The sequence below is a fragment of the Phalacrocorax carbo genome, chromosome 1 (assembly GCF_963921805.1).
Source record: "Phalacrocorax carbo chromosome 1, bPhaCar2.1, whole genome shotgun sequence".
Lineage (NCBI taxonomy): Eukaryota > Metazoa > Chordata > Aves > Suliformes > Phalacrocoracidae > Phalacrocorax > Phalacrocorax carbo.
This window is the reverse complement of record NC_087513.1, coordinates 149,502,609-149,529,218: the sequence shown is the minus strand read 5'-3', so window position 1 is coordinate 149,529,218 and position 26,610 is coordinate 149,502,609. Positions and strand designations below refer to the sequence as shown.

General features: G+C 42.7%; 1 protein-coding gene across 1 annotated transcript in view; it reads right to left on the bottom strand.

Annotated features, from left to right (window-relative positions):
- The window catches only part of LOC135310692 (pinopsin-like), a 102,682-nt gene extending 82,494 nt beyond the window's left edge, over positions 1-20,188 (bottom strand). The window contains exons 1-2 of the mRNA XM_064439600.1: positions 19,975-20,188; positions 14,220-14,997 (exon numbers count right to left, since the gene is read on the bottom strand). Coding sequence (XP_064295670.1) covers positions 14,220-14,571 — 352 coding nt within the window. The 5' untranslated portion in view covers positions 14,572-14,997; positions 19,975-20,188. The remainder of the gene's footprint in view (positions 1-14,219; positions 14,998-19,974) is intronic.
- Between the last annotated feature and the right edge of the window lie 6,422 nt (positions 20,189-26,610).

The window sequence follows — 26,610 nt, the reverse complement described above, 5'->3', positions numbered from 1 at the left end:
CAAAAATACCTCTTCGGGGATGAAGTCCCTATGCCATAATCAGAGGCTACTGGGACTATGTACTGGGAAACAATTATTGGATGCTGAAAGTTAAACTAACTTTAAGTTTAGTATTCTAGAAGCATAGCTGGGCAACGTATTTTTGAATGGCAAATACTTAGTACATATATACACAACCCTTTGCAAGGCGCAACTATTATTTAGTTATTGAAATGATAAGCAGAAACAATTACAGCACAGTAAGAGGCCATTACCTGCTTGTATCTACTATTAATATTTCTTTCCCAAAGGCCTGAGTGCCCCCAACCCCACAAAAGATATTAACACTTGTAAAACTCCCACTCATTCTTACCCTCAAATTCCTTGTTAAATGCCCTTTGATGTACTGACCAATAGAGAAAAACTGTTACACAGAGCAAACCAGATGGTGGTATGTCTACTGCTCTTATCACAAAGAATATTAAGCTATGGCTTTGTCTTGCCTCATAACCTGCTTTCTACCCATTAGAAAAAGCCCGTTTAAATCCTGACTGGCATATTTTTCTGGCAGCCTTTCATCCTACTTCTCTGATACAGCCTTTGCCTCTCACAAGGATATTAAATAGAAATACACTTTCAGTTTTAAGAAGTACACACGGTAAAGCAATCCTCAACATCCTCACGCAGCTGTCGCTGGACCTCGGCCCACTTGCGCTGCCACTTGCTCTTTCTCTGAAAATTGAGCAGACCAGAAAGAGAGCAAAATTTGGCAGTTTGGATATATTAAGGCAAACTGCTGGGATTTTTTTCAGAGAATTCTATGGAGAAGAGCTGCTTTGTGCAATATAGTCAGTGTACAGAACATATACATAATACACACCCACATACCAGGTAGATACTCCACCCTTTCATTAAGGGCCAGAATTTGTAACTCCTCATCCCTACGATATCACTTCCTACCCTGGAACTGTTTCTAATTAACTCCTGCTGAACTCACACCGAGGCAGACGGCTCAGCCGCAGGGATGGCCATCCACCCGCCCCGTGGTGCTCGCTCTGCCGCCGGAGGGGAAGGCAGCGCTCCCAACCACCACGCAAGATCCCCGCTCCAGGTTACTCTGCCTTGTGCTGCCTGCTGCGCAGTGCACTAGCAGCTTGCATAATTTCATTCGGGTGATTAAATGTGTCAGTGTAAAGAGGTCCCCTGGTAACTTCATAAACAGCCTGAACACAGAACAGAAATTACCCACAAACTGTAAATCTGGCGAACAATAATGCTTCAGCGTGCATGTGCACCTAAGAATTAAGCCTAATGCAGACCCAACCGTATTCATCCATTGTGGGTTCTAAAATTTTCATAAGGAGAATTTGAAGGGGATTATCTAAATTTTTGTAAAATTCATACCATTTCTCAGGTCAAAGCAAATCTTGCCAGATGTTAGTGTGCTATTTCAGTACTATCTCAGAGGTCTGTACTAGGCTCGGACAACACAGATATCAAGCAATAAAACTCCACATATGTGAATTAACTAATGGCTTTGAATCTTAGAAACTGGTCATCCTAATCTAAGCAAAGTTTTACACTGCTGTTGATTTTTAAAGATGACCAAACTATTCCTTATTAAAAATTTTCAGAATCAAGTCTGCCTTTTCCTCCCCCTTTTTTCTAATAGTTAGTTGGCCCTGAACATATTTCTATTGTTATAAGCTTCTACAAAAATAATTCAGCTTAAAACAGTTTCCGTCTATTGACTTGTCTGAAGCCTGCTCACTTTGATCCCTTCTTCCCATTGTCATTTACCATTTCTGCTCTGGATTGCATTAGCAAAACCCATAGAAAGAATAAACCAATATGGGGGAAAAAAAGAAATGGAATAGAAAACATAATTTAAAAACCCCGCTAGAAAATTAGCACACAGTGAATGTCTGCCTTTAATGAAACACTTTCGAATATGTTGAAAGATTTACAGCTTACCCCAGTGAGTCACTAGCCTTCTGCATTGTGGCTGCTTTACTTTCACAAGGAACATTAAAAGCTTCTATCTAGCCACAGAATGAGATTGTACTTCCAACATACTAGCATCTGTCTGTGAAATGGGTTTAAGAACCCAAAAGCAGGAGAAGTAATGTAATTCTGCCGCAATTTGGGAAAAATTGTTAGCCAAAATTGCCCACAGACATTGTGCCTGATGCTGATAGCTGGTGTGAGAAACATTCAGCCAAAGGACATGAAGTCTGGCACTCTTATAACACAGCAGTTTTCAAGATGGTGCCCAGGTGACCTTGATTAGAGGCCTTACCGTCCAGACCACCAAGAGATGAAAAGGGAGTCGGGCACCCCCAGAGAACCTGAGGCTTCACCCTTGTACGGGGTGAACACTCACTCATCTGTCACCTCTGATCCCCACTGGGCCAGTATGGCATGGGGTGGGGAGAGAGAGGTAACCAGGTCCCAAACCACTCAGGAGACAAAGCATGGACACTTCATGAAAAAAGTAATTGTGGGATGTCAGAGGGAGGAAGCAGCTACCTGGAGTGGTACTTCCTTGCATTTGCTCTCTGTGGACATCAAATCTTCATCCTGCCTGTATCAGTTGTGGGAAAATTTACAGCAGCCAGAGGTTATTTTGATTTAGTACTAAAAAAAAACCCCAAACCAACCACAACAAAACCAAACCCACAAACCTTCCAGTAATAGAAGGCATTTGGATTATTTAAGTAGTGAACATGTCAGCTGTGAAATCAACCAAAACAGTAAGAGGTCTGCGAATCAACAGAGGCTGTAGTTTATTAACTTATTAGACATTTACTGAAACTCTGGTTCCAGAATCAGTTTCTCAGCTGTTGATACCTAGAAAACTACAAGTGTAAACAGGATAGCTCCAGCTTTCAAAGAAACTTATTTTTCCATGTCAGCACACTTCTAGCAAACTATGGCAAATTATTTTCTCATCTTAATAGATATTTCTAAACAGAAAAGTGGCAGACACACTAACAGAAAAAAAAAAAACACCACCACCAACAGAAGCCCAAAAAACACAAACCAAAAACTCTCTAGTGATTACTTTAAGTGTGAAGTATTGGCCATGCCTGAGAAAAAGGGGAAAAAACTAAATTGATAGTTAGTACCTATTATTGTCTGAATATTTGGCACTATGCCACTGGTCCTGTGTTCCTTTTATCACTGAAAAGCCTGTAAGTATTCATTTGCTGACTGGACTGGGAGGTGTAGCATTCTGTTTAAATGTTTCCTAAAAAGAAATGGACATAGCAAATGAATGTCATCAGTTAAGAAAAAGTCACTAGGTATATATCTTGGATTTAAATAGCCAGAGATAATATTATCTTTCTGGTATACTTCAGAGACTACGAGGGAAGTTTAACAGTTTTCAAAAAAATAATCAAATTCTGTTCGGGTGTGTCAGCATGCAGATGGTCTTAAGAGTTACTAGAGATTAATAAACACAAAGTTAAATGAAATGTTATTAATAGCCTTTCACAAGTAAAGTCCATTGCACCTAATATACTTACTTGGACTGAATATTGCTTATTTACTGGGCTCTAGTTTATTTCATTTTACCCACTGACAGACCAGAAAGCCAGCTACATTTTAATAACACACTTCTTCACATGTGTGCAGCCTGACTACCAGGACAGCTGCTTTCTGCTTTTTCCTAAAGTAATAGAAAACCAACATCAGCCATAGCATTGCCTGGGTTAATGCCGTGACCCAGGATTAGGGAAAAGGGCCTGCAAATAGAAATGATTAAACCTAACTCTGACAGAAATGCTGTTCCATCATCTCAAACACAGCTTACAGCCATGACCTTTCACACTGAATTCACCGTCAGGATAATTTTGCAAGAAATCTGATGTGGTCTTTGCCTTTAAGCAACTATTCCAGGCCTCGATGTAAAGTGATGTTATTTGTGTACTTCCTTGCGTAAAGTCCTTAGTGCTCTACAACACGTGGCCATAACATAGAGCAATGTCCCAGAACCAAAAGTGTGCAACTGAACTGCAAGCACGGCTGCTCAATAAGGAAGTAGCGGACACTGGCAGAAATTTGTAGTCTCTTGCACATGCACAGAAACAGACTTCACATTTTTTTACAAGGACAGCTGAGAACTATGCACAAAAATTGCCAAATAAGTTATTGAATTCCTTAAAGAATTCTTCTGTCCTTCTGTCCTTCTTTCCAAGGACATGTATACAAGCTGCTGCCCATCCTTCACTGTTGGTATCTCTGCATGGATTTTGCTGTTTTCTTTTAGCCAGGCATTAGGAAAATAGACTTTACATTATGGTACAACAAAACAGAGCAGAAAATGTTAAGGATGGCATCCAGGGGAAAAGATGATGACCTAACCTACATCTGGCTGCTGGTCCATGCCGAGAGCACCCAGGGATCAGTGACCTGTTCAGAGCACACTCCAGCTCCTCTTTGAGCCATGTGACTGAATTTCCACTGTGCTGAAAGCTGGGAGGGGTGAGGAAGAGAGAAGTGGGGCAGTTCTGGTGCACCCCACAGTCCTGCTGCAGCATGGCGTGGTGACGGGGCTGAGCTGGGGCTGCTCAGAACAGGGGAGGGAGGAGAAACCACGCCTGGTAAAACAGACACCGGCCGCACACTGCACGATCTGACCTAACACTGTTAGCATCAACACCCATGGTCTGCAACAGCTTAAAAACACAGCCAAATTAAATGAGACCTGAGGCAATGCTCTGCTGTAACAATGGCAAAACCTTCTCTTATCCTAAACCAGTGTTAAACCACCTACCAGAATGAAGTCTCTCATTTCAGGAATAATGTTCAAAGCACCATATCAGGTCTGCCCTTTCCACTTTCTCTGCATGATATGATTCCTTCTTTACTAGGTTTTCCAAAACTTTTGCCCAAGCTGACTCCCTGCTTCAAGCGCTTAAATTGCACGCAAAAGTTGTGTTCTACAAATTATCTGTAGGGGGAGCAGGCAGCATTTTCCATACATGATGAATGTGGGTTCTCAAAGTCTGAAAGAGGACTTGAGCGTCTCTCCATGGAAACACAACAGATGTCTTCCAAATACACACTCTTGGACAACTATTCCAAGTGATTTCAACATTGTACTGTGTTTAATGCCTATAGGAACTAGAAATAAACTAAGAAATAAACGCAACATCCAGGAAAAGGGCACTGAAGTGGGGAGAGAATTACAAGCAAAAGTAAGAAAATGACTGAAAGACAAAAGGAACAATAAGCACCCTATCTGTGAGGGTCATCTCATGACTCCAGAGGGGTACAGAGCAAATACCTACCCCTGACCTTGGGATCCTTTTATAGCTGGTGGAGATAACGGGGCACTTGTAGGGCACAGCTTATATCACGCTGAAGAGAACATCTCAAATACGTCAGACAATTTGTATGCTAGCAGTACAAATTTGTTTTTCTATTGATTATAAAAGAAGCCTGGGGGATTGGAAAATGTCTGGTTTTAGTCAGATGATTCCCATCTATCTCTAAGGGGTTCAGCATTTAATTTTTCCATGTAAATATGTCCCTCAGAAGTGTATTTAATAATGTAACACTGCCTCATTGATTAATTATTTAAACAAAAAGAATAGCAGGCTAACTTCAGTTTCCCTAAAGAGGGGATGCCAAAGAGAAATTCAGATTACATACCTCCTGAATAAGCACTTTTCTGTTTCCATATACTATACAATCTAATGCATAACAGGTGCTTGAAATTAAGCTGAAAGATTCAAGACAAACCATCAGTTTTAACACCCTATTAAAATATGTAAAGCCCTCTAGGTAGTGACAAGGACTTGGGGAGTGGGATCCATTGCAGAAATGATCATACCAGCACATCCAACAGGGGAGTAAATCAGGCCAACCAGTGCAGTGACAAATGTTCTTTAGCTGTGAAACAGAAGAGCAATCACCTCAAGTGTATGTATACAAATGCACGCAGTCTAGGAAACAAACAAGAGGAACTGGAGCTCCGTGCCCACTCAGAAGGGTATGACATCATAGGAGTAACTGAAACACGGTGGGACAACCCAAATAACTGGGTTGATCGCAATTGATGGTTATAGGCTCTTTCGTAAGGACGGGCAGGGTAGAAGAGGGGGAGGAGTCACACTCTACATTAATGAAAACCTCAAATGTATCGAAGTCAACTATGGTGATTGTGACTGCTCTATCAAATGCCTCTGGGTTAAAGTCAAAGGGGTCACTTCCAAGCAGGACCTCACAGTGGGCATCTGCTACCAACCTCCTAACCACAATGACAATGCTGATGAAGTGATACTTGGGGCACTAAAGCTAGTTTCTGCCCAACAGAACCTGGTCCTTATGGGTGACTTCAGCTACCCAGACATCTCCTGGAAGAACAATACGGCAGCTCACATGTCATCCACCAAGTTCCTGGAATGCGTAGAGGACTGCTTCCTCACACAAATGTCAGATGTGCCGACCAGGAATGAGGCACTGCTGGACTTGCTATTCACAAACCGAGAAAACCTGCTCTGTAATATCTCGGTTAGTGATAGCCTTGGCTGCAGTGATCATAATATTGTGGAGTTTGGGATCCTGCTGGGCATGCTGAAGGTCAGTTCTAAGACAAGGGTTCTGGATTTTAGAAGAGCAACCTTCAGCTCACTAAAGACTCAGTTGGGAGGGATCCCGCGGGGCGCTTCCGTGGAAGACAAAGGAGCTAGTGAGTGCTGGGAATTCCTCAATAACTTTCTCTTGGAAGCACAAAACCAGTTTATCCCCTATAAAGGAAAGGGAACTAAGCGGAGGAAGAGGTCCCCTTGGCTCAACCACGAACTCCTGGGTCTACTCAAATGCAAAAAAGAAGCATACCAGAGATGGAGGAGTGGAGGATTATCCATCAAGAACTACAAGGGCATTGCCAGAGGGTGCAGAGATGCAGTTAGAAAAACAAAGCTTGAATTGAAACTGGTCATAGATGTCAAAAATAACAAGAGAGGTTTCTTCAGGTATGTCAACCACAAGCAGAAAAAGAAGGAAAACACAGGCCCACTGTTAAACAGAAAAGGAGTCTCAATCACCAACGATGCTGAAAAGGCAGAGGTCCTCAACACCTTCTTCACCTCTGCCTTTACCAACACAGTTGACATGGGGCAGGCGGTGGACACTGTCTAACTGGACATCTCCCAGTCCTTTGATGATGTCCCCCATGGCCTCCTCCTGGAGAAATTAATGCGTTAAGGCCTAGACAAGTGGTCTGTGCAGTGGGTGGGGAATTGGCTGATGGGCCGCACCCAGAGGGTGGTGGTAAATAGCTCTTCTTCAAAGAGGCGACCTATCACAAGTGGGGTCCCCCAGGGATCGATATTGGGCCAAATGTTACTCAACATCTTTATAAGTTATCTGGATAACAGGATCAAGTGTAGCCTGATTAAGTTTGTGGATGACACCAAATTGAGTGGGGAAGTAGACACTCCAGAAGGGAGAGCTGCTCTGCAGGTAGATCTGGATAGGCTGGAAGCCTGGGCCAACAAGAACCTTATGGAGCTCAACAAGGACAAGTGTAAGGTCATGCACCTGGGAAAACATAATCCAGGAGTGCAGCACAGGCTGGGATCCACCTGGCTGGAGAGCAGCTCTGTCGAAAGGGTCCTGGGGGTCCTGGTGGACAGGAAGCTCAACATGAGCAAACAGGGTGCTGCTGCGGCCAAGAAGGCCAACAGGGTGCTGGGTTGCATCAAAAAGGGCATCGCCAGCAGAGAGAAATAAGTCATTACCCCACTCTACTCAGCGCTTGTCAGGCCACACCTGGAGTACTGTGTACAGTTCTGGTCCCCGCTCTACAAAAAGGATGTGGACAGGCTGGAAGGGGTCCAGAGAAGGGCCACCAAGATGATCAGAGGACGGGGAAGCTGCCATACAAGGATAGGCTGAGACTACTGGGTTTGTTCAGCCTTGAGAGAAGGAGGCTCAGAGGGGATCTCATCCCCATGTACCAGTACTTACATGTACCAGTAGCTACAAAGAAGATGGAGACTCCTGTTTTACAAGGAGTCCCATGGAGAGGACAAGGGGGAATGGACACAAGTTGCTCTTGGGGAGATTCCGACTGGACACGAGAGGGAAATTTTTCACAGTGAGGACAGTCACCATTGGAATAATCTCCCCAGGGAAGTGGTTGACTCGGCCACGTTGGACACCTTCAAGAGTCGTCTGGACAGGGTGCTGGGCCATCTTGTCTAGATGGTGCTCTTCCTAGAAAGGTTGAACTGGATGATCCCCAAGGTCCCTTCCAACCTGTGGTTCTGTGGTTCTGTGAACACTTCTCCTTTTTTTAGATAAAGAAACGTAAGCACCTTTGACCTATTCCCGTTAGTCAGACCCTTTTCCCCTCCATTCCTCTTTGAACCAGCAGAGTGTTTCTGATACTGAGAACAACTACCTAGGAAAGCTTGCAGAGGTCATGTTGACTGCAGGCATAATAGAGTCTACACACTTCAGAGAACATTTCTGGGGCCTTATGCAGAACTACATTTTCCTAAACATAACTGAGTACTTGTGCTTGCTATCAGATTTATTTATAGAAAATCCCATCCCAAGCCCACTGGAAAAGGAGCTATCCATGTTCAGGGGGCAGGTGAGGAGTTGCTAAGAGTTGTTTTTCACTGGGAGGTGAGTACTTGCTGTATCAGGGCTCAGAAAACTTCAGGCATGAGCTCTTGCCAGATCAAACCAAGGGAGATCATGTCTTTACTCCAGGAAATAAATGTATCATCTCACAGAAGAGCCATTCATTTCACCTGAGTTCTTACTGCATCTCGTAAGCAAAGCGTTTCCTGTATGTTAGAAGTCTGTACTCTAAATTTATGTACCTTAGTTTAGTGCAGTGATTCTAAACCACAGCATATAAAATGAAGGTAAAAGATTAAGAAGAAAATTATTTGTTTAAGGTCACAAGGCAGCTGAACTTTAAAACAAAATCATGAGCAGCTCCATTTCTCATTTAGTGTATTCTCTGGTAGTTCACAAGGGAATAAATCAATAACTGCTTTAATGTGACTGAAAGATTATCTACCCATGTAGCTGAGTACTATGGGGTTTCTAAAAGGATTAGTTTTTAAATCCTCATTTAGATAGGACCTTGGTTTACCAATGGACATACAAATACATATACATGCCTTACTTCAGTCAGAACAGGTTTAAGAATGTAGCCCTATCCTGCGCCCAGGACTGACAGGATGCTGTTCGGGAAGACATGGCCTTGAATCACACAACTTTCACATAGCATAGGCATCTCTGTGTCCTCTTGCATACTGATGCTCACTTACACAACACTAATCTGAATTAATTTTTTAAAATGAAATATTGGAGTCAACTTCTCAGGCAAACTGCCAGGAATATGAACTACCAGGAAGGCTGAGGAAGAGAAAACAACCAGCAGACATCTTGAAAACAGGAGATAAGAGTTCAACACTCACAAAAATATCCTTGCTAGTGATGTGTCTTGAAGTTTTTCTAGCATTAGACTCTAGTGTTGGATATCCTGAGCCAGAGAAAGCGTCATCTTTCCTATATATATTAATCTATTTAATAATTTATCCTGATATGGCATAAAGAAGCAATTCTGAAAATGAACTCCAGAAGTCATCTGAGCCTGAATTCTGCCTGTCCTACATGTCTGGGAAGTCTACATTAGTGCAAGTATCTTGGGAAAAGATGAAATGTTTCTGAAAGTTTCATCTGCCTAGAGATTTGAAGTGTTTAATAAAGCACTGGAGAGATAATGTGTGAGACAGTTCAAGCCGCATGACAAACTTCATCTTAAGACGGCACATCACTTTTTGTATATATAGTAACACACCCCTGTAGAGACCAAGTAATGTATTTTTCCCAAATTAAAATCTAATGCTTAATCATTTCATGATATATTTAACAGGTCTTATTTCAGCTTGCTTGCAAATCTTACTCAGAGTTCAGCTGGGAAAATGCGTCCTGTCCCTGTGTCCCTTTCCATGTTTGCTTAAATGTATAACCATGAGCTTGTCAAACTGTGGCTAAGTGGTGGGTAATGGGAGAAAATTTAGCAAACTCATCCATTTCCCCAACTCAGGGACACGTGCAGTTTCCACTGCAGTGACTTACTTGACAGAGCTGCAAACATGCACAAGCAGCAGGGTAAAATCATTTATGCTGGGAACTGCCCGTGCTGTTCCTCCTTAATGCTCCCCTAAATGAAGCCCCAACAGCTTTTACGCTTCCATAGCAGGTCTCATGATATTTAATGTTCTCCCTAAAATCCCCATTACACGCTTATTGATCAGCATCTGCACTTCCCATTAGCTTCTAAAACTTCTGCTTTCTGTGAACGGTTTTAAATCACAAAGCGACGTGTGGAAAGCAGCAAGTAAGTAAACCAGACACCTATTCTTTGCCCATATCTTTTTCCACTGTGCACATGTCAACCCCCTGGTGCTGGTTCTTGGGTCGTGGTTTTTAAGTGCCTGGGGTAGGCAATGGACTGCCCAGTAAAGAACTTACAGCTCGATTCCACAGTAAGTGACATCAATGTACACTGCACTGTCCATATTGCTGGGAGGAGAATCAGACCTGCTTTCCAGATCACCTCCCAGGGCAACAGTTATGTGATTTTAATAACAGTAAGACACTTCAGAGAAAAAAAGAGTGATCTCTCACCATGCATTTACATTTGAAACAAATCTCAGCTTCCTACTGGTTCAGGTTTCATCCAGGCCACAGACCTGGGGGATAACACCTTCACTCTCAATTTGGTTTTAAACAGGGAGAAAGAGGCTTTCACAGCATCACAAAATGAAGTGGGATGGGAAAAAAAAGTAACCACTAAAACACAGTCCTTCTCAGAAGCCTTTAAGAATTAATTCTATTTAAAAATAATTTAACAGTTTGAAGTTGGCTTAGGTGTGTTTTACACATCAGCAAATACGCACCAAGCCGTGAAGATTAATTGCCCACTTAACATTTCTTCATGATTTAGGAAAATACTGCGGATTGAAAAAAAAAATAGTAGTACATACATTCATTTGGTACTTGAGAGTGCAATCCTACTAAAGCCAGTGAACTCACTGTAACATCATCCGAAATCCTGGCCGTATACTGGTGTTTATCCTAGTAGGATAGGATCTAGCCCGTAAGAAAAAAGGGAACAGATAAGAATATTGAAATGTTTATTCTTACAAAGCTTGATGCTGAACTTCAGTTCTTAATTACCTTTCCCACTGCACATGTCTATCCTGGACCCCAAGCATTAGGACCATTCCTCTTAGCCTTGATGGGTCAAAATCGGAGAGGAGGCACAAAGGAGGGTAACCTGATTTTTAGCAAATAAAAAGTATATCTTTTTTGTTAAGACTAGCTAAGAGATTGTAAGAAAGTGTAGATAACAGAAAGAAACACTCTCCTTGCAGCCTATACAGTTCTGCCATTTCTGTGTTCTTACATGCTCCTTTTACGCCATAGCCTCATATAGTATTTTGTAGTCTTTGTGGCTTTTGCATTTATGTTTATAAATCTAATCAGCTTTGCCACTCACAAGGTAGTGACAGTGATCAGGCCAAAGGCTATGATCTATACCGGACTAATTAGGTGTCAAAAACTCCTCTTGCTGACAAAAAGCTTCCCTATGCTCAGTAACGATGCTGTACCAATCAGTGAGGTCTTAACCCACCAGCTTATGACACAGAATATACTTGATTTTCTGCCTCTTGAGTTTCTGAATCGCTTTGGTAAGTTTTATACGTTTTTTTCCGAAGTGCACAGAAGACAAGGAAAACAATCCTACAATGAATGAAATGCTATTTGTTTTTCCTTTTAGCAATAATACCTGCAAGTCTCAAAAAAAAGCTCACAACCAGCTCATGTCACTTTCCAATTGCTGTAAAAAATTTAACCATTCCATTCAGTGGATCCCTGTTCAGTCTGTGACGCTTACAGCACACACTGAATGCAAACAAAAAAAAAATTTTATACCTAAACATTTTGTTTTCAAGTGCTACGAAGACCTGGAAAAGCCATCAACACATTGAACACCTAGAGTAGCTCTTTTTTAGCACACTTCGGAGTATAAAAATTCAAAAAACCCTGATGAAAACTGGTATTTATCGGCAGATATAACCTGTCCATAGAGACATATAAATGTTAGGCAACCTGCTACTATTATTTGCTTTTACTCATGTTATTTTCCAGTGAACACTTTTTAATTATAACTCTACAAGCAAACTTCTTTGGTGTGCCCTTTATACGCACTAGTGAAAGAAAAAATGTCATGAATGCTGCAGGACTTCGATAAAAGAATTGCAAAAGAATTTTTTTCAACGCTGTCACAGAAGTTTCCATGTGCGCGGGTCAATAACTACCTGCATTTAGGCTCCCTCAGCTGCCCAGGACACCCTGCTGACAGCACCAACACCGCTCAGAGGAGCTGAGGTCACCTTTGGCATTCTGGGGTTGGGTTTTTGTTTGCTTGCTTCTTCCCTGAAGATCTAATCCATTTTAAGAATTACACCAGAAACTCTCACATGAACACAGGTATCACAATAGAACAGAAATGTGCACTTTTGCCATCCGATTTATACAGAAGGTCAGGCTTAGAAGAATTATTCCATAAGCAAGTCACCCCTGAAGAAACGTACCCATTTCCTGGTTTAATTCCAGAGTTACTGGGGTGGTAACACACAGGTATCCTGACAGAAGCCGGCAGGCTCGAAGGGCACCTTCAGCATACTTTTTTTCTAATGCCTTAAACATCTACCTTTTTTCCCCTCCCTTCCAACCTTATTCTTCCATCGGATCCCTAAATAATAAAAAGGAGGCTAAAGCAAAGGACAGAGAAAAACCAGACCTAACCTCTTTCTCCCTGAGAAGATTAATTACTGAAAAATTGGAATTGATAAAATTGTCAAAAATGGAAATGAAACGTGGAAGGAGAGGACATGTTGTTCTGCTCTGCACAGACCAAATCAAAAACAGCCCACCAAAACAAGTCAAGGTCTTGTTGGTAATTGGGTCTATTTTTGGATGGCCAAACTCAGCGCTTTTATGTTATACAACACTGTTAACTCCTGAGAGCTCTCTTTGGGCAAAGCAGCAGTTTCGCAGGGGAAGCTGCCAGGCTGAGTTAACTGTCATCAGTGGAGCACACGTTTGAGGAAGGGAAGGGTACCACAGACCACACCATCGGAAACAGCGAGAGCTTGTAATTCAGGTAGAAAACATGGGTTTGGATCCACAGCCTGACTCTACATCAAGGGCTGCGGGAGCACTTCTTGGGCAAAGTGCCTGCATGAGACGCACTACAGCTCCAGGGTGGGAGAAGAGCCAGGGGTGCACTCGATCCTGTCCTGGTGGCCTGGAGGCACCAAAGCAAGGATGTACAGCAAGAGGGAACTGTGCCAGATCCCCCACTTTGGGTGAGATAAAGATCACGTCTAGATGTGCACCCACAGGCCAGCTTATGCTTTGGTGGACCTTTTTTGGAAGATAGGAATAAATGCAGAAGGGATCACTGCTTGGTGATGTGATTCTTAAAGTGATGGGCCACCTTGGAGGGATGAAGGCTGCTCTTTGACTGTGCATTTCCCTTTATCTTTTTTTGATTATTAAAACAATTTTCAGTTAAACACTTAAATCTAGCAGTGCAAAAGCTGGTTGCAGGAAAAGTTTTGTCTGTGACTTAATTTGCTATTCAATCTGCAAGCATGTAATTTTAAAATAAAGCTTTTTCTTTAGGGGAGAACAGAAAGCATCTAACGATGCAAACTGTCTTTATCTGGGCCATGAGGGAATTCATAGTATAAACTGATAGATAATTACAAATGGTAAATGGCGTACTTTCAGGAGGATTTGTCTATGACAGAAGCAGCACTGAGGGGCCAGTAGCTTGGCTTTGGCACAGATTTTCATGAAAAAGAGGGGAACTATTGTATATGTTCTTACACTTAGTCAAACTCTTTCCAGTGACTTGCCTCTTTCTAGATGCCATTTTTAGCTCTTAAAAACAAGTAATCCAGAAAAAAGGGGTATGTTAGGAAATACTAATATGTGCTACTCTTTCATAAAGTCTTCTGTTAAAATGTTTTAAACGATGCATTTCACTTGCGTTTGACCATAACAAGGCAATCAAAGCATCCTTCTGTTTACCACACAGCAGCAGTGAGCTCACTGATCAAGTTTCTTTATGCACCAGTGTTAAAAAGAGTAAGATAAGAGAATTACCACTGAACCCTTACCAAAGCAGGAGTTGACAAAACCATACCACCTACAACCATGCTCCCCTCCAATCCATTTGCCACGGATGTTAGATGCAAAACTGAGGGTAGTGCCTGAGATGCACACTAACATGTCGCTGATACTGATGTTCAGGAGGATCATGTTGACTGGGTTGCGGAGGGTTCTAAACTTGCAGAAGAGAATGAGGACAATCAAGTTATTCAAGAAACCAAAAAACAAGATAAATCCAAGAAAAACAGCCACTACTGTGTGCCCATTTCGTGAGAGTCCAGCCCTTGGCTCAACAAGATCTGTAGGTGCACCAAAGCTCAGGTTGTATGTCCAAGTGTGGTTCATCTCAGCCTTTGACATGAATCAGTGAGGGCAGAGACGCCAGGTGCCCTGCGCTGACATCCTCCAGTGGTTCTCCAGAAGCATCTCTCCATCACAGGTCAAATCATCTCAGGAGTCTTGCGATCTTCACTCAGCTAAGATACTACTTAGATGGTTAGGCGTGTGTGAAATACTGTATTGCCGCGCAGGAGTATTTTCCTGCACTGTGCCTTTCCAGTGGTCAGCTCTGCAACCTAACTCCAGGGCAGCAGACCCAAGCAAACAATCACCTCGAATTCACCTCTGTTATTTAAACCCAGGATTATGTTAGATGATCTTTTTTGAGGCTTAGAATGGAAGGTATCTTAAGAAGATGCTTGAGCATGGTCTCTTTCTTCAGAGCAAATGGACAGCCCTTCTACCAAAGGGCAGTTACTGTTGTTTCTTCTGACAGTGGGTGTCCTCCTGAAAATAGAGAAGAAAACGAGGGGTAAAATCAAAACAACCTTTTCCATACCAAGACGAAAAATTAGGTACAGAATTTACTAACAGTTCCTCCCTTTTTGAACCATAACAAATATTTCTCAGTCTTTTCACCTTCCTCTTTGATTTTCAACAGAAAAATCAGTCTGTTGATGTTTCTTTGGCTGTTCCGGTTTTTCCCTAGCTCACGGTTTAGCATGGAGAAAGCTATTTGCACCTTTCTAGCAAGGTTGCTCAGGTGAGAAAATGCATGGTAAGACATATCTTTTGCAACAGCTTCCCAGAGGAAGAACTGAATCTTCCTCTACAGTAAGTCAATCCACACCAAGTGAAGCTTCAGTCTTGGCTAGAAGTTAATTAAAACAATGAAAGTTTTAGGAGGAGGAGAAAGTATTTCTTTATCCAGAAAGACTAATTTCAAGCACAATCCCTGAAGCTCTCATGCTTACAAAGGCTGGCAGAGCTGTGGTATCAATTTCACTTCTACCACATTTACCAGTGGACAGATGTTCTCCATTATTTATAAAGCAGCCAGACACCCAAAGCTTCACATCTCTCTCCCACCACAGACATGAATTTGTATACCCACATGCAGTGAATACACTCTGTACGTGTATGTTGTGAAGCAAGAGCAGAGTGCTTAATGTGGACGTGTAACTGCTTAGCCAGCCTTCTGCATGGTTGCAGGCAAATTCTGCACAGACATTTCTATAAAAACAGAAGTGGATATATATAATGTGTGTATGTAGCAATTTCCACTCCTTGGTGCAAAATGCATGATACCCATAGCTTGCTATGAAAACTTTTCTTTCACGAGTCCTGTGCTCCTAGAATAATTACACACATTTTAAAATGGAGCATTGTCTATATCGCTCCTAACCACTGCTTTTTGGAAACTGTCTTGTAGGAAAAGATGTGTTAACCAACTGGAAAAATGAGAGTTCAGCGTTTACTGAAGATGCAGAGGTTGTTTGGGTTTTTTCCTTTTATCATACCTTTACGTCATAGTCAGCGTTTATAGCATGTATTTCTTCTTACTATTTCCCCACTTTCAAAAACTCGCTGTGCTCAATATGACTCATTAGTGCAGTGATTTTGAACTCTAATGTATACAGTCTGTCCTTACTTTCTCTTCTGACGAGTAAATTACGTACACTTTGCAGACCTTCTACTGTTTGGTCATTGACAATCTGAAATGCGGATGCTTTCTGCTTTTTTTCCCCCATTTAGGAGGTACCTGGTAATTTAGACTGGAAAAGTCTCAGGTAACGTATCTAAGAGAAAGAACATTTGAAATCCTCTTTCTACCATTTTGGAAAAAAAATATTCCCTGTCCAATTCTGGTTGCAGGTTACAGAAGGAAATTAGCTGGAACTAACCATCAGTATACTTTAAACTGACTCATAATTGTATTTAAAGGAACCGAGTTAAAGTTTAGCGGAACAAAACACAAATGAAATAACAACCGATTATGACACTGAGCGTTTCTCAGTCACTAATTGTATGACTGAAAAGGCAAATGGCTGCACTTTTTTTTGGTAGGAAAAAAAGCATGGTGGCATTGTGCCGAAGGAGAGCTTCAGCAGGAAGAATTCACAGGAAAACAAGATGTACAGTGAAATAATCTCAATAAGTAATCATTTGTAGATTTTTTCTTTTTTAATTCTGCCTGCACCCTAGCTCCTACCAAACTAATTTATTCTTTTTTAATCACTTTGAAGACAGTTTTGTCTAATCTGTTTGTGTGTGAGCGTTTATTGAGGAATGCAACTCAGGTCAGTTCTATCTGCTCCTCTCTTCTGCAAAGCATATCGCAGAATCTGTCTTCAAAATCTGAAGAGGCTTAAGTCTGATTTACATGCAGATTAATTTCAGTTACAGATGCAATTTTTTTTTTCCAAGCTGAACTGGTTACACCTAGATAATCTGTAGCAAAGATTATAGTATGCCATCATAAATGTTTCTGTGGGGGAATTAACTTCACCAGAATAACCACAGGAAAAGGGTCTGAATAATATTAGTGTTCAGCATCACAGCCTTGGTGTTAGACAAAGCCAAAGGTTATAATCCCCTTAGAAAATATGACTAACTTTATATATGTATCTCTATTAAACTCAAAATATAAACAATAAAATGTAGATCTTTTATATGCAGCCACATACATCCTGCGTTCTTAAAGACATATTAAGAGTTCATATTTACTGTGCTTGTAAAAGGACTTTGACTCCCTGGATGGGATTCAGCTGACTAAATTTTAGCAGCGTGACACCAGGTAAGCAGGCACAGCCCAGTGCCCAGGTCATTTCTGCACTGACCGCAACCCGTCCGCCTTCAGCAGGCTGAGTTCTGCCCTGGTGCGCCGGGGAAGGATGCCTTAATAACGCCCAGGCGAGAGGAGCAGGCCCTGGCAATTCAGCGTAAGGTACATTTTAAAAAGTTAGTGCACGTGCTGTGAAGGTCAAGCCATGCAGCCACCTGAAATCGAAAGATGACAAAAAGGACACACAAAGATGTGCTTCGAAAAGTTTGGGGTGAGCTTATGGGATTTTGCAGAGGAAAACATCTCAAGATCTGGGCTGTGTAGGAGTATCTTATTAGTAGCTCATGCATAAAGTGCTAAGGTTTTTACACCTTTGGATGAAGTACAAGCCAAATTCAGATTTCAATAAACTTCTACACTCCCATACAAATCCCTTGACGAATGGCTCTAATTCTTACCTAGTGTTAGCATTTCACTGATGATGAACATTATTGATGGAAAACACTTGAAGATGGGCTTGTGTGCTCAAAGGTTCACTTGATTTTTTTCCTCCAGACAGACAGTTTGGTTTGACAGAGGCAACTTTGCCACTCTGACAACCCTTACAGGTGGCACTCTGTGCTCCCCAAGCCTCCACGATCAAACAGGACATCCTGAACCCTCCTAGTTTCTAGCAAACTCAGGAGCTTACAGGCCTGAACTCTTATCTAATTCTGACAATTCTTCTTCTGAAAAAAAATGTTTAAAACCCCCCAAAAACCTACAATTGCATTCAAAACAACTAAATAAGTATTCAGTTTGTCTCCTTGAATTAGTCTGAGTTGATGTGGAATGAAAAACACACCCAAAGTGATACAAAACATATGGCCAGGTGAAACAAGCCAAAAGTTCATTTAGTGTCACCAGTTATTAAATGCTTCACCTGTTAACCGGTTCTGACAGTGGTAATCTAAAGATACAGCAAAACAGACACCCATCACTGCTTGCACTTTTCTCTGAAGCAGTCTGTTGGAAGAAAAGGTTTCAAAAGACGTTATGTCAGCTTCTGGGAACACAGGCATTAATACTGAGAGTCCGAGGCTTCTTTTTGCACTTGCCACCACGCATTAGTTTGAGCAGTATCCTACACCAGTGAAGCTGGTCTTTCTTTCTCACTTTGCTCCAAAATAAGTACTAACTTATTGAAGACGATAGCTTGAAGGGTTTAGGATTGCTTTATTGCTTTATTTCCAATTGGCAGATTCTTTACCGTCTTCCCTTGCAAAGTTGTGCAACATGCCAAAGATGATGATTAATTCACTTCAAATATTTAACAGCTAATAAAATTGCACAAAATAAAATCAAACTTCAAAATCATTTTGCTAAAAAACTTTACAGTACTCATAACACTACACTTACATTATTCTCTCACGATATAGAGGAGCTATAAAATACTCTTGAATTTGCACACAGCCTTAATCAGCCTGTTGTTGAGTTCATGTTAAAATACATTTTTATATGGTGAATTTTCTTCATTTATGAACCTAGGTTTCTACTGAAAAGTTAAAATCTAAAAATATTCAGAACATTTCAAAGACATTCCCAGCTGAAAGTTTATGGAGGGCTCAATTTTTTGACCTGATGCCAGAATTATGGCAGGAATGCTATATTTTAAAGTTTTTATACGCTGAACCTTGTTGTCCACATCAGAAAGCAACCACAACCAGACGTATCACCTGAAATATTTTTTTTCAAACGCAGTTGAAAGAAGGGGGACTGAGTGGGACTTTGCAACGTTGCAGACAAAATTATTGTGCTATTTTTTCTGTGCCCTAAGTCACACTGCGAGATGTCAGGAGATGCAGAGGTAGGTCTTTAGAAGTAATCTAGAAGACAGAGAGGAGGCTGCAGACATTTAGGTATCTCCCAGCTCACAAAACTGTGGGAGAACCTCTTGCATGCAGACTTACTGCCTTACTTTTAGGAATTTGCATTCATGAAAAAGACAAAGACAAAACCAAGAACAACGTAAGTGGAGAATACATGCGATAAAGTCCACCACCAAGAAGCCACGCTATTGGAGGGAAAATTCTAACTGCATGGTAAAAGAGCGTGAGAAAACCCTGAACCATTGCTTTTGAAATAAAAGCTACTTTTAGATAGTATCTTAAAACTTCAGGCAACCCCTCCTACGCGTGAAGAGGGATTTTTTTGCACAGAAATGTCTATACTAGCGGTAAATGAGACGGAGCCATCCCTGAGCTGCGGGAAGCGATGGGAAGCGTCCCTTCAGAGGCACTGAGCCGGGACGGCTGCAGCAGAGGGACGGGGAGCCCCTTCCGAGCACCCCGGCTCTGCCCGAGCTTTTAAACCCTGCATCAAGCAAAAGCCTCTTCAGCCAATCTCAGGTGTGTGATTTCTCCTTCGCAAACTTTTTTACACTCATTGGGGGCGGGGGAGGGCACGGAAAACTGGAAGAAAAACCCACCTGCAGCCATCATCCAGGGAAAATAGCCACCCGAGTAGGTCCCCGGCAAAGCCATCCCGAGCGGGGACGCGCAGGAGCCCCGGTTTCGGCACCCGGGGGCTGCCCCCGCACCCCCACCCCCCACCCCGGCAGGCACGGCCGGGCTCCGCCGCCCCGCGGGGACCCCGCCTGCCCCCCCTCACCCCCCCCCCCCCCGCGGATCCCCCGCGCCCGCGGAGCCCCGGTTACTTGCCGCGGGGTGGATGCGGTGGGTTCGCCCTCCCCGCCAGCTTCCTCCTCCTCCTCCTCCTCCCCTCCCTGGCGGGCTGAGAAGACATCCAACTTCGGGACGGCGGGGGAGAACAAAGAGATTTTTTTTTTTTTTTCAAATAAATTAAAAAAAATATATGTATAAAAGGAGTGCCGAGGCGCGGCTCGCACCGCTCCCGCCGGCGGGGTCCCCCCACAGCCCCCCCCGAGCCGCCGCGCCCCGCCCGCGCCGGGGCGGTGCTGCAGCCTGGGCCGCCCCCCCCCAAGGAGGGGGTGGTCTGGAGGCACTCAGCGCCCCGCATTTGGGGAGCCCCTCCGGCTGCCCCCCTCCCTGCTGCAGGGCTGAGCCCCTCCTGCGCCCCCCGGTCATCTGCTTTGTCTGTAATTTTCTACGTGCGTCTTTACATTTTAAGCATTTACAGATTGAACAAGCCCTGTGGTTACTGTGCGCTGAAATCTGTGTTTTCACAACTACATGTATCACAGCAATAGCATATGGCTTGAAAACTATTCAGTACTGTGTCTTTCTGTTACTACTACTACCACCTACTAATACTCTTTCAGATTTCTACTGCTCTGGTCTTTCTACAGGAGAAAAAAAGCCCATGGGGAATGAATTGATGGTTCAAAACACTAGAGGAAAAATACTCTGGAGTATACCTTGCTCTGTTGAACAGTTCAATACTGGTTCTTGCTGAACTTCTTGAAAGAGTCCTTTAAATGTGTAGATCACAGTTGAAGCCTGAAAAGTGATCATCATAGTCATATGATGCCACCTCAGCTGGATTTAACCTTTTGTCTGATCGCACTTGTCAGCTTTTCACCTTCTCCAGCTTAAAGACAGGCAAACTGATGCACCTGTCATTATAGAAAAACAGCCCAGCAGAAAAGGTGCTGTGGAGTCTCTTCATAAAAACTCTTCCCCAGTAGAAGCCTAAAGGCAGACCTCCTAGGTATTAGTTGTTGTACTAAGAACAAGATTTTGTTCCAAAATTCAGCTTAAGTAAAACTATTTCATTCAATAAAGTAAGAATTTTCTAAAGAAATAAATCCGGAACACACCTAATACCGTCATATTCAGAAAATACGTGATAACACAGTGTTTCTGATTAGACCTCCACTGTAAACTAAGAACTGCTTCTCCCCAAATACAAAAACAAAACCAAAAATAATCTGCTAGCATCACAATCAGAGAGAGAGCAGGAGTGTACCTTCTTTAGAGACGCCTAACTTAAAATAAAAATATAAAGGCTCATTTTTCACTGTCACTAATAAAATGTGTACCTCTGAAATTCTCCGTTATGGCATCTAGTTACAAAACCAACCACGGTTACCAAATGCACATACTTCTAATAATTTTTCATCAGCATGAAATTGTGCTTCTATAGGTGTTAAATTGTACTTCATTACCTGGTGCGCTGTCAGATGAAACTGCTTACTAAAGATAGCTGGGTTAAAAAATGGTTTGAAATTCATTTACCTGTTATGAACTTGGAAGTTTTCAAAAAGTGGGTTGTACCAGCAAAAAAACCTTGTCAACACAAACAAATCATCAGGCAGTTTACATACCTGATTCACCGAATCTCCTTTTGTTTTACAGATTATGATTCAGAATGGTTTGGCAGCACTGCTAACTGCCAGTGTCAGCAAAGAGCAGGCAGGCTGCCATGCCCTGGATGGTGTCCATTTGGGGTTGTAATTCTGAGGACCTGGTGATGCTTCAGAAATTAAACCGGGCATTTGATTTGAATTCCTGGATTTGTTTAACCAAAAAATAAAAGTTGCTAGGGAATTCCAGCATCTCCCATAACTTCCAGCTTACCTCCTGCTTCCAAACAACAGTTGTGAGTTTTAGTAAAGTCTCAAATATCATACAGAAGAAGGGACAGTAAATAAATCACGTGGGGAGCAATACTGAATACCGTTGCGTTCCCCCCGTCCAGCCGTCAATAGCTGCACCTTTACCGTCCTTCAGAGCAATGCCCAAGAGCTCACCACCCCAGTTCCCTGGCTAAAGGAGCTGGAGATGCACAGCAAGGTGGAGAACTGGGTGTACACCAACATGTAAGCCAGGTAGACAGACGAGGGATGAGGATTCATGTGTGAAGTTGAGATTGTGTCCTTGTGCTAGTTATATCCTGCTTCTTTATGTTACTTTCTTATGCTCCTGTGGGAACTGATTTTAGTGTCCTCATTTAAAATCTCCCTAACTTTCCCATTGCTATTTGAGAAAGACCCAGTTAGTCCATCTTAGCACTAGGGGTAACATCCATTCTGATGTTCTCAACAGAAAAAAAAGTTTCCTTACTGTTTCCCTGATTTTACTACAAACACTTCAAATTTGCATCAGTCGTCATAAATTCGTTGGCTTAACATATGATGGCCTAACACTAATGGCCTCAAGTTGCATCAGGGGAGGTTTAGGTTCGATGTTAGGAAAAACCCCTTTGCTGAAAGAGTGGTCAGGCACTGGAACAGGCTGCCCAGAGAGGTGGTGAGTCATCGTCCCCTGGCGGTATCCAAAAAACCCATGTAGATGTGGCACTTCAGGGCATGGTTTAGCAGACATGGTGGCGTTGGGTTGATGGTTGGACTTGATGATCCTAGGGGTCTTTTCCAGCCTTAATGATTCTATGATGCTATGATATTGCGTGGTTGCTTAGCTCAGTGACACATTGTGCAAAGATACTAGAGAGTGGTGGCACATTGCATGGTTTTACCAAGTAGTTGTTTTGTTAACCGAGGAACCTTGTTGTTTTGCATGACAGTGATATAAGGAGAAACCATAGGGGAGGGGAGAGAAACCTTTCCCTTCCACCTGACCACAGCTGCAAACATTTATAATTCTTAAAATCCTTACTTCAAAGGTGTTTAGAGATGAATACTGGAAGCTAAACTGAAATATCCTCAGATTTATCACAATACCTCATAGCCTACACCTTGAAACCCAACTAGCTGATTACTTATAAAAAATGGCAGCAGATAACAAATACATTGGCCTCGATTTCATATTTAGATGTTTTGGATGGCAGGGATTTCGGTTTGTGAGTCTGGAGAGAGAACAGTTGATTTGAGTCCAAGATTGAAATTGCTCATAATCTTTTTATTCTGCACAAAGCACATGATGACAAGACTGTGAAAGCAGCTACTAAAATTTAGGGTTAGATATAAAAATTTAGTCATTCCTGTTTTGGAATTAAGAGATAGGCGTATATTGCATCATAATAAAATCACCATCAGAAGATTTTGAAATGCCTTCTGAACAGTGTGGGTGAATATTATTTTTTATAAACTAAAAGAGAATTTGCAAGTGAAACCCAATTGTCTCTACCTAGGAATAATATTTAGGTTCAGTTACCCACACAGAGGTATTCAATGTGTTTTGAGACACCCTTGAGAACCCTGTCCAGCCCTTTTCTGCTAAACCAGCGGAGTGTGTGTCTCCAAAAGGTGGTCTAATAAAAGACATTATCTGTATTTGGGACAAGAATTTCTGTGCATAAGGCTTATCTAATTTTTCCAAGTATACTATCTGGCCTAATAAAAGATGCTACCTCTGCCTAGAAACTTTGTCTTACCTGCCCTTTGACTGTCACAGGAAGAGCAACACAACCATTCAGTGGGCCAGTTCTTTCAGCTGGTGTCTTGTTTTGGGGGGGGTAATTTTGCTTAGGCTTCTGCAAGGCTCTGAAATGCCTACATCAACTTCTTTCTCATTTTTGTACTTCATCTGAATTTCTAAATCGCGATCAGCAATTTAATTTACCTACAGATTCTAAAGATGCATCTAAGTTGTGAGACAGACAAGCATTTCCCAGGGTCTGGACCTAGACAGCACATTCCAGCTGCTCCCTGACTCCACAGTGTGTGAACATTAGTTGTGGTCATGTCCCCTCTTCTTCCTCTAACCAGTCCCAGTGACCCCCCCTTGGGGTGACTGAGGGATGCTCCAACTTCATGGGCACCACACAGCATATCTAGGCAGACAGCAGGACTAGAATTTTTCTCTTTCCAGCAGCCTGCTTTCTGAAGGTTATAGTAAATTAAACCATTCTTTCTGTAGCTTTGCAGTTTAATAATCATTTGCTTCAGATCATTTTGAAGTTGCCAAAGAAGATCCTATGCCTTTTCTATTCACAAGTCATGCCCAGAGTCTTCTGCCATCAGCAGGTGAGGGGAAGGCAACAGGAAAGCTTTCAGAAATCCAGGCACAAAGGTAAAAGTGCCCGCAGAAGGCATTAGACTTCAGGCAACACAAACATCTGTGCCTCACTTCGCTGTTGTAATGGGGGATATATGAGAAACATCTTTCTTTGCTGCAGTAAAGGGGAAACCAAAGCAGCAGAAGGAACTTCTTGTTCAAAAAGGCAGAGTGGGAACTATGGAGGAAGCTCAGATTGTTATTTAGGCTTTATCCAACGTCTCTTACTTTTATGCAAGGTGGGAGTTAGCTTACATTCTTGTTCCTTCTGAGAATGGTGTGTTTCTCTGACCTGCTGTCACTCAGAAAGAACAGGGCTGACCAGAGCCAAACCACAGGTGGGAAAGCTGTATGGCCAGTCCCGAGTGTATGGCACAAGTTTCATCCTCCAAAGCGCTAGTGGCACCTTTTTCCCTCTTTTCCTTGGGCACTGAAGGAAGGGCACTGCATGTGTTGCTGATGCTGGTCCCAACTGCAAGAACAACATGAAGATGTTCAGCGCAGCTGCCAACTGAAGATAAAATACAGCAGAGAAAAAAAGATCAAAAGACTACAGAAGACAGGTCAGGCATGCTACATATTTGCATTTGGCTGGCAGAACCTTTCCCCAGCAGAAGTCCCTTGGGGGTGTTCCCCATCCTGCTTCATTGCCAGGGCATACTCTAGAAAAACAGATTACAGGCATCTCGCTCTTTTTCTGCACTCCGTCAGCTCCATCACTCCCAGTGCTCCCACTGGAAATCAGATGGGCCACGACCTCACCCAGAGGCACCTTATGTTTCCGTGTTGTCTGGTCACAATAAAGGCAGCTCAGAGACAAGCAGGATTTCTGGATGTTATTCTGCAGCGTGCCAAATAATAAAGGCCCAAAAATCACAACAGACTCCCTCCAACAAAAGGGACCTTTTAAGCAAAGGCTTGGTTATTTGAGCCCTCAGCTTGCATTGCCCTTCTGGAGATAGGTGTGTGCCTGTGTATGCACGCAAGCGACAGAGAGGAATATTTGTGATGCTCCCTGTTCCATATTCAGCTCCTGCAACCACATCTGTTCACTGTGTACCCGGGGATTAATGCTATCTCTAAACAGCCTCCCTAACAACCTCTAGTACAGCTGCTTTTTCAGAGTGATCCTACAACCCAACAGTTCTCCTTGTCAACCACGTCTGCTTGTAAATTCTCGTGTCAGTCCCTCTTGCACCTCAAGGAGTTTTACCTCCACCTTATCAAAGTCCTAGGGGCTGCAGGAAGCTAAGACAGACCCAGAGCTCCTCATCCTTGCACTGTTTTCTGATCTGATTTTTCTTTGAGGAAAGATCTTCTCATGGGCATTAGAAAGGGAACAAAACTTGTGAGTTTCCTGATTCCTATTCAGACACCATCTCATGAGGTGAAGAAGGGGAAGCACTATTTTCCTCTAGCTTTGCCCTGTCTGGCCAACCTGGCTTCCACCAGTGGTTGAGACAACTGGGCAACAGTCAGAGCTTGTCTGTAATTTGGTAGATGGTGGGGGTAGTATGCTTTCTAACATTATCTCCGGTTCGGCTGAAACCTGGTATCTCCCTACTGATTGTAAGACCTGGCAGCATGAATGTTAGTGGAAAATACTGGGTAATTTGTCAGTCCAAGCTAACAATGCACACAAATGTTAGATCCACCACAGGGAGAAGGTAGGGCACTGAGCTGTTTCAGATTTCTGAATGTGCTCTTGCCAAAGTGCTACATCTTACTTTCGTTAGCAACTACTTAGCGGTTCCTTTGAATCAAAGATGATTTTTTTTTTGCAGCAATTACATTTCATTCTGGATGTGAGACGTGCTTCTTTCAGCCAACAACCTGTTTTCAGCACAAGGAAGGAGGCAGCTCTGGAGCCCACCAAGATCAGAATTAGATGTACAGGAGAAGAATGGACTAGGGTGAAGAAAAGGATCAGAGGAGGATGAAATTCTGTCGTAAAAGATCGGCATAAGTCAAATTTGTTTTGCAGCATGGAGATTAGCTGGTAGCTAGAGGGTTATGTCTATACTACAGGGGGAAATTTAGTTGTACCCTGTGGACACTTGCTTTTGTTCCTGTCATCCTAGCTGTCCTGGGTAACAGCTTTTTGTAAGTGATGCTGACTGGGGCATCAGCCTCCTAGGCCTGGACGGTTCTGTACAAGCCCTGAAATATTTGCTGCCGTGGTTTCACTGCTAACAGTACCTATGCTGATGTGCTTAAAGCCAGGTCCGTTATTTCTCAACACAGGTCAGGTGCATCTTACAGCAGATGGCTGTCCACTTCTGTGTCTCTAGGCTTTCTCACATGTATGGGACACTCTGTTTGTCTAAGCTACAAAGCAACAGAGACCTTCCATGCTGTCAGGTCCAGGTGTATACCTTGTTCAAGTCCCAGCTCCACTCAAGAGAGAGGCTCAGCCCA